Source organism: Notolepis coatsorum, assembly GCF_963971535.1.
Source record: "Notolepis coatsorum genome assembly, chromosome: 1".
Lineage (NCBI taxonomy): Eukaryota > Metazoa > Chordata > Actinopteri > Aulopiformes > Paralepididae > Notolepis > Notolepis coatsorum.
In genome coordinates this window covers 244,300,726-244,313,634 of record NC_140165.1, presented here as the reverse complement: position 1 = coordinate 244,313,634, position 12,909 = coordinate 244,300,726, and the positions used below count along the sequence as shown (strand labels likewise).

Genomic DNA, 12,909 nt, shown 5'->3' with positions numbered 1-12,909 from the left:
CTCGCACTCTAGAAGCATTACCAAAAATTACAATGCAACATGTATAGACTATGGCTAGTTTGAATATAATGATATGGAACACCGGGGGAATAAATAACCAACTCAAACGCAAAAGCGTGCTCACACTGATGAAAAAAGAACATGTGGACATTGCTCTGCTAAGCGAAACACACATTCTAGGGAAAGACATAGGTAAATTAGCGGACAACATATACCATAATATCAGTCACTCCTCTATTGGTACGAGAACTCGGGGTGTAGCAATAGTCGTTAAACGTAAGTTGAATATTGTACTAAAGGGAGTATGGTCTGATGTAGAAGGTCGGATAACTATAGCTAAGATTGAACATAAGAACAGGAAAATAGCGTTGATAGCGGTATACGCCCCAAATTTGTACGAAGAAGATTTCTTCACTACACTAACCAATGCAATGTTAGACATTCCCGATTACTCATTTATAATAGGAGCGGATTTTAATGCCATCTGGAACCCAAGGATAGACAAATCTTACCTCGCCTTTTCCAGCGAACAAAAGAATTCATCGAAGGCATTAAAGGATTGGTCAAAGATTACAGGTGTAAAGGACTTATGGCGGTTACTTAATCCCACGACCCGAAAGTACTCTTGTCGATCTGCGAGACATAAGACACTATCCAGAATAGATTATGTCTTTGCATCACAGAGACTATTTGATAATTATGAAGTGGAAATGATACCCAACGCACTGATCAGATCACTGTTATTTACTCCTTAAAGGTACATTTGGTATACTATCCTCCCGAGCCCCAAGATGGCGATTTAACTCGTTGCTGCTTAACAACAAGGAATTCATTACACAACTCAAAGAAGCTCTTATAGTATTCCAACGGGAGAATGCAAACTCGGTGCAAGACCCCAGAATAATATGGATGTCGGTAAAGGGAATGATCAAAGACTTCACGGATAGCTTTTCCTCCAAAATGCGCAAGAATCAAAGCACAAAACTGGATGAGCTGGAAACGCTTTACTCAACGTTATTTAATTCTCTGAAATACAACAACTCAACTCGACTAGAAAATCAAGTTAACGTACTAAAAATAGAGATCAATGCCATATACAGACAACAATCGGAAATACAAATACGCAGCACAAGACAACAGCAGTACTCCCATGGTTCCAAACCCAGCCACCTATTAGCCATGCGATTAAGAATTAATGCAACATTTGCAGATATAACTACCATTAGAGCACAACAAGTACTTGTAACAGATCCTGTAAAAATAAACGATACATTCAAAGTATTCTACTCCGATTTATATAAATCAGAAATGACCTTCGATCAAAACAAAATGGACACATTTCTTAATCAAATTATTCTCCCTAAACTTTCAGAGGATGACGCTAAACAGTTAGAAATACCGATCACACTAGAGGAACTCAAGAAGGCCATAACCGCAATGAAAAGTGGTAAGGCTCCAGGAAGAGACGGTTTCCCATCAGAAATGTACCTTTCTTGTTGGGACATAATTGGCCCCTTATTACTAAATATGATCTTATACTCAGTCAAGGAGGGGAACTTCCATAAAATTGACAATATTGCACTCATAACAGTCCTCCTTAAAAAAGACAAAGACCCCAACGAGTGCGGTAGTTATAGACCTGTAAGCCTCCTCGGAACAGATATCAAACTGTACTCTAAGGTATTAGCCATCAGATTACAAAAGCATATGACGTCTTTAGTTCACCCGGACCAAACTGGCTTCATAGGAGGCCGCCTGATCACTGAGAACATAAGACGTATACTGCACGTACTTGATGCCGACAAGGAGGACACCATACCTAAGGCGATGCTGTCCCTGGATGCTATGAAGGCCTTTGACAGGCTGGAATGGTCGTATCTGTGGGCAGTGCTAGAAAGGATGGGGTTAGGAAAAGGATTCATCGATATGATTAAAGTATTATACAAAGACCCAACAGGCACAATCATCTCTGAAATATTTCCGGTATCACGCTCTGCCAGACAGGGTTGTCCTCTTAGTCCCGGACTGTTCAATCTATCATTAGAGCCTTTAGCACAATATATAAGACAATCCCAATCCATAGAACCTATCGTAATCAAGGGCACACAACAAAAAATTTGTTTATATGCGGACGATGTAATATTGTTCATGAAAAACCCCAACACCACATTGCCTCATCTGCTCAAGTTGATTGAGGACTTTGGTGATTTATCGGGATTTAAGATAAATTGGCCGAAGTCGGCTTTCCTTCCACTTAACACCCCTGCAAAAAAAGATACAACCCTCCCAGGACAGATACCGATGGTAAAACATTTCAGATGCTTGGGAGTGGAAATATTCCCTACCATAAGACAAACGGTGAAGCACAACTACACAAAAATCCAAAACAAAATCAAAGACGACCTTGATAGATGGGCAAAACTTAAGAACACAGTACAAGCACGGATATCAATAGTTAAGATGGATGTACTACCTAAAATCAACTTCTTCTGTTCAATGCTACCGTTACCCCCTCCAGAGGGTTACTGGAAAAGATTACACTCCTCCACATACAAATTTATTTGGAATAACAAACCACCACGTATAAAAAGATCCACCGCACAGAGAAATAAAGCAGATGGTGGCATGGCATTTCCAGATTTTTTCCTATATTTTAAGGCGTACTCATTAAGTCCATTGACAACATGGTTTGACTCCCAAGCATTAGCATCTTGGAGAAAAATAGAAGAAAACATAGTAGCCCCACATAGACTGAAGGACATAGCATACACTAAACTACCAATCAAGCACTGTGAACGAAAATTTGGCCCCATAATTACTCATGCGATCCGGATATGGCGTGAATCACAAAAAAAAAATCCTAACCCACAAGAATGGCACAATCATACTCCCTTATTCAATAACAATGCTCTCTTAATTGGGAAACGACCTATAAGATTCCCTATATGGGAAGAGCAAGGCATACACTCATTAGGGGATGTTTTTAACAAACAGGGTTTTTGTAGTGATAAAGAAATACGCAAAAAATGTAATCTCACCAAGTCCACATGGCTTTTTCACAAACAGTTAGAGCTATGTTTGAAGTCTCACGGTGTTCCATTAGACAGACCAATTGAACACCACAGATACCACAAATTCTTCTACTCAAGAGAGACATCGAGAGGTTTTGTTTCAGAATTTTATCATCAATTACTAACGTCCTCGTATGAAACCCTCCAACTTGACTCTGTCTGGAGGAGGGATATACCAGACCTGGAAAATGACTTTGATTGGCAAGGAGCCTGGGCAAATGTCCGACTTACATCAAGGAACCCGGATCATCAACAAATCAATCTTAACTATATTCACAGGACATACTTGACTCCTATAAGACTGTGCCGAATGGGGCTCAAACAAGATTTCCAAATGCACCCAATGTACAAATGGGGACGAAGGGACATTTATGCACATGTATTGGGACTGCTCACCAGTTAAGGCATTCTGGAAAGATGTGACCCAACAAATATCAAAACTCGTATCTTGGAATATACCTGTACACCCCTCGGTATTGCTGTTGAATGATGTTTTTGAGTTTGCAGTGAATCCACAGCTAAAGAGATTGGTTTTATCGGGTATCACAGTAGCCAAAAAGCTGATCGCATCACGCTGGTTTCAACCGGAAAAAATGTGCCGTAAAGTTTGGTTTCTTACATATCTCGATGTAATTTACCATGAAATATCTACAGCAAGAATTCTGGGTCTCAATGAATCCAAAATGTCAATGTGGTTAGAAGTGGTGGAGAGAATAAAAGCTAGCTTATAATGGTAGTGTCTGGTTAGGTGCGAGGGATAGTGGAGGTACTTCTCAAGGTGGGGTCCGGGAGGGGGGGGTTCGAGCTGAGCATATGTGTGTAGGTTTTTTTTTTTAGATAACAGGTATTATGGGTATATCTTATATAAAACAACTAACCAAAAGGTGATCTCATTGGATGTGCCCTGACAATTAATGCTTGTATATCTTATCGTGTGTTGTCATGTTTGTTTATATGTTTGTTTAAAAAATAATAAAAAAATAAAATACAAAAAAAAGAACACTTTTTTATGATAATCAAATAAAGAGCTATTTTCCAAAACGCATAATTTTTTTACTTTTGTAACTTATTTTCAGAAATGACTGATTTTTGAAACTATTTAAGGCCAAAACATGTAAAAAGAAAAAAAAAGATTAAATCTTTTTTTTTTTTTTAATATCGGATATTGGCCCCATCTTGATATCGGACCGATACCGATGTGTAAAAAAACGGCCATATCGGCCGATATTATATCGGCGGCCGATATATCGTGCATCACTAGATAATGTACTTAAAAGGAGTATATCGCAGATTTTCTACATATAAATATGTATTTTACATATCTTCGGGATGTACTATGATCGGATGAAAAGCACTTTAAGCAGAAAGTTGGACTCGGTTCCAGAGCAGAGATCCGTAGGCCCGCTGGGTTCCAGAGCAGAGATCCGTAGGCCCGCTGGGTTCCAGAGCAGAGATCCGTAGGCCCGCTGGGTTCCAGAGCAGAGATCCGTAGGCCCGCTGGGTTCCAGAGCAGAGATCCGTAGGCCCGCTGGGTTCCAGAGCAGAGATCCGTAGGCCCGCTGGGTTCCAGAGCAGAGATCCGTAGGCCCGCTGGGTTCCAGAGCAGAGACCCGTAGGCCCGCTGGGTTCCAGAGCAGAGACCCGTAGGCCCGCTGGGTTCCAGAGCAGAGACCCGTAGGCCCGCTGGGTTCCAGAGCAGACCCGTAGGCCCGCTGGGTTCCAGAGCAGAGACCCGTAGGCCCGCTGGGTTCCAGAGCAGACCTGTAGGCCCGCTGGGTTCCAGAGCAGAGACCCGTAGGCCCGCTGGGTTCCAGAGCAGAGACCCGTAGGCCCACTGGGTTCAAGAGCAGAGACCTGTAGGCCCGCTGGGTTCCAGAGCAGAGACCCGTAGGCCCACTGGGTTCCAGAGCAGAGACCCGTAGGCCCGCTGGGTTCCAGAGCAGACATGTAGGCCCGCTGGGTTCCCGCTGGGTTCCAGAGCAGAGACCCGTAGGCCCACTGGGTTCCAGAACAGAGACCCGTAGGCCCGCTGGGCTCCAGAGCAGACCCGTAGGCCCGCTGGGTTACAGAGCAGAGGTAGGCATGCTGGGTTCCAGAGCAGAGACCAGGCCTGCTGGGTTCCAGAGCAGAGACCCGTAGGCCCGCTGGGTTCCAGAGCAGAGACCCGTAGGCCCGCTGGGTTCCAGAGCAGAGATCCGTAGGCCTGCTGGGTCAGGTCACATGAGCTTAATACTCCCCAGATGCTACTCTGTAGGGCTGCTCCATTATGGCAAAAATCATTGATATCAAAATCACTAGATTACTCATTGATTTTGAAACAACTAAATTTGTTTTACTCTTCTACAATTTACCAAGGACGTTTCTAAATAACTGGAGAAATGCGCAGTGGCATCCTCCTCCCTCTCAACATGAGCTGAAACTACCGTCTGTGTTTGGAGGTGGTGGTGGAGCGCACTGCTATGAAGGAAGGGTGCGCTGCATTTACAACACAAGACAAAATTTGAGAAACATGGCATGTGGCACAATAATTGTTTTAACTTGATTTCCTGATCATGGGAAGAATGTAAATTGAAACTTGATTAATCACCCAGCTCTACTACTTCCTCTCTCGCTGCAATGCAAGGTCAATGACAGGTCAGAATCCAAGAGGTGAACCGTGTGATTTCAGGGCAAACTAGGAGCGTATTTGAATGTTTTTCCAACTGAATGAGCCACAGAAATCCAAAGTGTTTGTTTTGCAAAAGAAATTGTGAGTAGTATGTGATGAAGATCCACTTATATTGAATTACTTCATTGCTGTTACTGGACTGGGGCAGACACATGCCCACTGTTGTAACGGACAATCCCAATTCAGAACTGGGAACCTAGTAGGGCTGTCTTAAATACTTCAAAGCTTCGTTCGATGGCACAAGCTTCGAACATTAAAAAAAAATCGAAGTATATATAAAAAAATAATTAACTTTTTACTTCGGTGTGTGTGTGTGTGTGTGTGTGCATGGGGCCATTGGGTGGGGCCGGGGAACAAATACACTGGAGGAAAGGAACCCAGCTCAGCACTGCCCAAATTATATCATAATTTAATCTAAATCACTATTGCCTGTTTGAAGGATATCATCCTCAAACACATATACACCACCTACACGCCTATTCTCAGTCCTTGCCCCACAATGGTGGAATGAACTACCCACCCCAGTTAGGACAGCCGAATCCCGTCCAATCTTTCGCCGTCGACTAAAGACGCACTTCTTCAACCATTATCTGAAATAAAATAAAATAAATCTAACCCTAACTAACCTTACTGTCATGCACTTGTCCCAATAAACTAACCTACACTGTAACACGCAACACTTTGATGAATATTGTTACTCAGCTGATAGAGTTGTATCCTTCCTGATGACCTGTCGTACAGAACTTGTAAGTCACTTTGGATAAAAGCGTCAGCTAAATGACTAAATGTAAATGCCTTGTAGAATTCCACACATAAGAAAGAAAGATACTGGGATGAATAAACAAAATAGGAAATAAAATGTAGAAATGCATGCAATACATAAATAAATATGAATCTCCATATATGAAATAGAACATTTAGATAAGGTGCTACTGAGATGTTTTGGTGAGTTCTTTGTTTTTTTGTGAAAGTAGCCCTTCTTAAAAATGCATGAACATTCACTGATAATTGGTCTGTAGTGGAGTCTACAAGGTCTACATTGCCGGACCATGTAGAATCCGGACCTTGTAGACTGACATAATTCTGTGCATAGTTTAGTCTACACAGGCCATATTTCAAATTATCAAAATCTTACTTCATTCATCTTAAACATTCTTGATTTGGGGGATTGGTAGTTCCCATGAAATCTGAAGTTGTTCAAACGACAACAGCGATCCACCTTGAATTAAATCACACAGCCGTGTTGGCTGCGTCACAGTCACGAAAGGGGCTACTTAATTCATTAATCCAATCCACTTTATTTATAGAGCACATTTAAAAACAACAAAGTTTACCAAAGTGCTGTACAAGTCCCACAACATAAGATAAAAAAAATAAAAATATTATTAAAAAAAATATTAATACGATTTCTTTTAATTCGAAGCTTCGAATTAAAATCGAAGCTCGGCCCCGAAGCTTCGATTGCCAAAAAAAATTCGAAGGTCAGCCCTAGAACCTAGTGTGACGCACAGTTCACAGTAAAAGATTGACACCTACCACGGTTCTCTAAATGGTCCATTACTCACCGATTCTGAGCACTGCTCAATGCTCAATCATTTTTATACCCTAGTTGCCAGGTTTACATAATCATCTTGGACAGCGATTTGTTGAAAAAGCTGGGCTAGTTCAAACTGAGACAATTAGACAAACTAAAGGTGTATCAAGACATCAAACAAGAAATTAGGGCTGTAGCGAATGCTTCGATCATAATGTTGACATTCGATTTTCCAACAAATTAAAATTAAAAAAATTATTTTTTAAATCTTTTTTGTATATCTATTCAATCCGTTTAAACCAATTGGGTTTTTCTTCACAGTTGCAGATAAAGTTTAGGCTACACTAATATTATACTATAAGACTTTCGTACCAACCGTGCCCTTATTGGATTATTTATGTTGTTGAAGAAACTGATGAGTTATATTCATTAAAGAAAGTTGATTTAATAAAAAAAAAATTATACTAATTTAATCAGATTAATCACTTCATTCAAATTGAGGATACATTTTTTTTTGTTTACAGACATTCAAAGCTTCGTTCGAATACTTCAATAGAAGCTTCGAATGTTAAAAAATGACATTCGGTACAGCCCTACATGAAATACTGGAAAACTGACTGAATTTTGGATTTCAATTACATATCATAGTCATTGTCAGACTAGCCCCTTTCGTGACTTTCGGTTTGCAAGCCTGTGGCTTTTGTGACCGGAGTCACTTGCCCACCCGCCCCGATCACCCAGTAGAGAAACGACCAAGCGTCGTCAAGGGGCTCGCGGTGTGTCAAGAATAGAGATGTTCCGATACCATTTTTCCCTTTCCGATCCGATTCCGATACCTAAGCTTTGGGTATCGGCCGATACCGATATTTATCCGATACCAGTGCATAAAAAAAAATTAAAAAAAAATTATATAAATTATACTTTTTTTTTTTTTTTTTTTTTCAGATACTGTTATACTGTTTTTTAGTAATAACTAGAACGTATGGTATTTATTCAACAACAGGTGATTGTATAGATTTGTATTAGTATCATTAATCAATGAGTATGGGCTGCAGCACTGCAGATATACCCTACTCCAATGATCCACACGGACATTAAACGGTGTTGCACTCGCTACTCAGTGGCTCTGCAGATATACCCTATTCAGTCTGTAAACTAGTGGCAGATAGAACGTTCATGTTGTGGTTTTTGATGCAAAATAAATATTCAACATTCTCTTTTGAAACTCCGCCTCAGACTCTTATCCTTTGGCACTTGCTGTACTTTGCTTGCAGGTCTGCAGCCATTATTGCTGGATTATGTGAATAGCACCAACTTTAGACACGGTAACGTTATCAAGCTAAGCTAACTGACCTAGCTCGCCTTCCCGCATCGACATTAAGATAACGTTAGTAATAGTCAGCTAACGCTAGTCCGTAGCTACTTAACTTAAATACAATTCACCGTGGGTGCATTATTGTTGATAGACGGTCACGGACAGTGTTAGGTCCTGGAGAAAGGACAGGCGATCATCTGATTTGATGTAACGTTAAAAGCGGATGTTGTTCCAACTAGCTATCTTTCCAGCTAATGCTATCATAACACCAGCCAAACACATCCCGATTCCCGTCCGAGCTCCCCGTCACACCGCACTGTCGGGGACAATGGAATTTAAGAAAGTGTATCGGCTGTTAAAATGACACAGCATCACACTTTAAAACATGTTCATTTTATAATCCTCACTCTCCGCAGGACTCGGCAGGAGATAAATTACATCATGGGATCGGAGGCTAGAATTTACGTGTACTCGCCGATACCGATACTAGCATTTTAGGCAGTATCGGCGGCATTTCCGATACTAGTATCGGTATCGGAACAACTCTAGTCAAGAATACATCAGATCTGAATTTCAAAGATACCCAGCGTACAATATGGGTCTAACACAGCTTCACGATGGGGTCTGGAAGCTCGGAGTTGCTAATAAACCGTTTAAAACATTGTTACTCGACGAGTGGTATTTACAGACCGAACGTCCATCTCCGCCGTTGGTGTCACAGCGCATGCGCACCATGCCGTGTTCACGTTACTGGGAAGAAGCGGAAGAACCAGTTTCCGACTGAGAAAAACCATTCACGTCAGCCTCCTAGTGGTAATTCCTACTAGGACATATGGGATTCTTTTATAGACCCCATATCTCCCACTTCGCGTCACGAATTGCGGAAGTATGGATGTGGGCGTTTCATCCATAGATATATATATAGAGTCAAAGCGTGAAGGCTTCCTAGTTGTAGCAACGAGATGTCCTCTGGTTCTTCCGCTTCTTCCCAGTAACGTGAACGCGGCATGGTGCGCATGCGCTGTGACACCAACGGCGGAGATGGACGTTCGGTCTGTAAATACCACTCGTCGAGTAACAATGTTTTAAACTGTTTATTAGCAACTCCGAGCTTCCAGACCCCATCGTGAAGCTGTGTTAGACCCATATTGTACGCTGGGTATCTTTGAAATTCAGATCTGATGTATTCTTGACACACCGCGAGCCCCTTGACGACGCTTGGTCGTTTCTCTACTGGGTGATCGGGGCGGGTGGGCAAGTGACTCCGGTCACAAAAGCCACAGGCTTGCAAACCGAAAGTCACGAAAGGGGCTATTGTCAGACATGTCTTAACTGTGAGATGAAATTAAAAGAGATCCTCTAATCACAACTCGAACAGGGAAGCAACAGCTACAGTTAGATAGGCCAATTAATTCACAAAGGATAGGTCTACGCTACGTTGCAGTTTTATATTCTTTAACAGTCACCACCAGGTCCATTTACTGTCATACAACACTAGGAATTAGGAATACTAAGTTCAGTTAACATTAGTATTACCTTTTAGGTGGCGAGTGCAGCTGTGTCAGTTTGTTTTGGAAATGGCTATTAGGCTTTGGGTGAATTAGAGAATTGGTGTTTGTCTACGATAGTAATCGATTAAACAACGACTGAGTGTGAAAATTGCATTGCATGAGGCGTATGTGGCAAAATCCACAATGAAATCCATAATGTTGTTATTCAACCGTAGTCGCAGGTAGTTTGTTACGTCAGTGCATAATGTCGAGCCACAGAGTTAGTATTCTCCCATAGTCACTTCAGCAACAGGTCATTTCCAAACTTGGAACAGACACGAGGCAGAATTGCCAAAGAATTATTCAACACATCCACTACATAGGCCTACAAGGAGGGATGGACCCCCAGAGCAATGTTACAACACTGCCCACAACTCTTTCATTACATTGGAATGAGACACGCCCCCTTATGAGAGCCACCTTTAACATTGAAGGCAAAACACAGTACCAGTCAAAGGTTTGGACACACATTCTCATTCAGTTCAATGAGATGGTGTGTCCAAACGTTTGACTGGTACTGTATATATTTATTTATTTTTACCAAATACTATTTGAATTAGCAACAGCATTTCTTTCTCCCTGCTGAACCGTACCAAACTGAAAACCATGACCCCAAAACCGTGATATGAACCAAACCGTGATTTGTGAACCGTTCCACCCCTACTGGGTTAGGATTGGTTTATCCCCCAAACATTACCTTGATGACAACCTGGTTTCACAAAAAATATCTCCTCCCAGGGGAGTGTTACCCAGGAGGACCCACCTTGTATGAATGTGTCTCTCAAATTAAGTTTTTGTTTGCCTTTTGTTGACGAGTAGAAAGACTGACTTTAGTGAGTGCACATTAGGTCTAAACAGCTGGGAGCAAGCCAAGCTCATCTTGGTAGTGTAGGGCGAAAATTCATGTTTTGAAGTTGTTACAACATAGCCACTGTAATCTTGAATAAAGTCTTAACACTTGCCGTTAAATGAGCTAGTATTCAAAAAGTGTTATATGTGGAGGCTAAAGGCTGACATGGTATGTTCATTTATTGGTTTATGGGCACTTTTTCAGACTCAAAATGACTCGAAATGTAAGTGGTGGCAGTCATATTATGTTCTTAAAGGTAGAATCTGTAATGGCACCAAACTGTTATTTTGATAGTCTAATATACATATAGAAAAAGGACATAGAAAACATTATTAAATTTCTATGAGTAACAGCTACATCTATCTAGCTAACCTATATATAGTATGATTATATATTGTACAAGCAAAACTGTACATTGGAATATTGACAAAATCATACTTGGGCATTTACTGTACATTGGAGGGGGTTGGGTTAGGTTTTGAAAGTGGGTAGTGATTCATATTCCTTTACAGCTGTGGGTAGGGCGTTCCACATTGATGTGGCATAACTGCGGAACATGTTTAGTCCCTTGTTTCAGCCAAATCTGGGTTTAACATGATTTGTGGAGGTCCCTCTGGAGTCTGGTGTTGTGATCGTGGTATTCACTGACCTTTGGGAAGTATTTTGACATGTACATGGGTACCTTAGTCGTGTAGTGTATCTTGTAGACCAGGCCCATTGCAAGTTGCTGTACTCTGTCGTCTACTCTAAGCCATCCTAGGTTGTCAGGTGGGTTCTAGGAGTCAGGTCAAGCAGTAGTCTGACCAGTTTGTTTTGTGATGTTTGTAATCTTGTTTTTAGCGCCTTTGAGGTGCTTTGGTACCATGAGGTGCAAGCATAGTTGCAGTACCCTTGAATGAGTGTTCCTGCCAGAGTCTTCAGTGTATTCTTGTTTACCAGAGAGGAGATCCGGTACAAGAATCTAGTTCGTTGGTTGACTTTTTTTATTACATTGGATGCCATTTTGTCACAGGAAAGATGTGCCTCTAGGATGGAACCCAGGTAGGTAATTTCATCTTTCCTTGTGACAATATTGTCACCCACTGTAACTGAGAAGCCGTCGGTCTTGCTGAGTTTGTTATTTGAACCGAAGAGAATGGACTCTGTTTTGCCCAGGTGTAATGATAGTTTGTTATCAGCGAGCTGTGTCTGTGTGATCTGACTGACCTAGCTACTGCTGGCTAATAACAGTTAGACGTTAGCTAGCTGTGTGTTCTGACTGACCTAGCTACTGCTGGCTAATAACAGTTAGACGCAAAAGGAAATGACAACTCTTACCTTATAATACACATCGAACTGTATGTTTTCCGGAAGAGATCGTATGTCTCTTCTCGAGCGACTGTTGCTGTCCACCACCGCCGAGATAGCGGTGTTGTAGAGTGTTTCTGGGATCCACTCGAGCTCCACCGCAGCCATGTTGTTTTCCTTCTCCAAACCCCAGCAGCAACAGCCCCGACTCCAACTCCCACTGTCTACCTTCGCTACCTAACTGTGGTTAAAGAAGCCCTTCTTACTCTGTGACTCTTCATACAACCTTTGCTTCGAGAGAGTTCAGACTACAAACAATTGCACTTCTACTGAATTACAACAACAAGCCCGTCCGCGCTGTCAAATGTCCATCTTTCTCCTTCATCCCCGATCCTCTCTCGCCTCTTGCAGCTTCTCTCTGTACCTCCGTCCCTCCGTCCCGACCCCGACGCTCCTCGCGTGACGCAATGACGTTATTCCGCAGTCTGGTCGTGCGTGTGTGCGCGCGCACAGTGTTTATTTTAGTTTGTTCTGGGGGGGGGGGGGGATGCCAACATCCAAAGGTACATCCAAAGGTAAACTAATAGCCCTTCACCAAAAATTTTAAATAAAATAATAATGGGGAGGGGGACAT

The 12,909-nt window shown here is 41.9% G+C and overlaps 1 protein-coding gene across 1 annotated transcript in view; it reads right to left on the bottom strand.

Moving 5' to 3' along the window:
- The window catches only part of appbp2 (amyloid beta precursor protein (cytoplasmic tail) binding protein 2), a 51,846-nt gene extending 39,158 nt beyond the window's left edge, over positions 1–12,688 (bottom strand). Inside the window, exon 1 of the mRNA XM_084316530.1 lies at positions 12,306–12,688. Coding sequence (XP_084172656.1) covers positions 12,306–12,443 — 138 coding nt within the window. The 5' untranslated portion in view covers positions 12,444–12,688. The remainder of the gene's footprint in view (positions 1–12,305) is intronic.
- Between the last annotated feature and the right edge of the window lie 221 nt (positions 12,689–12,909).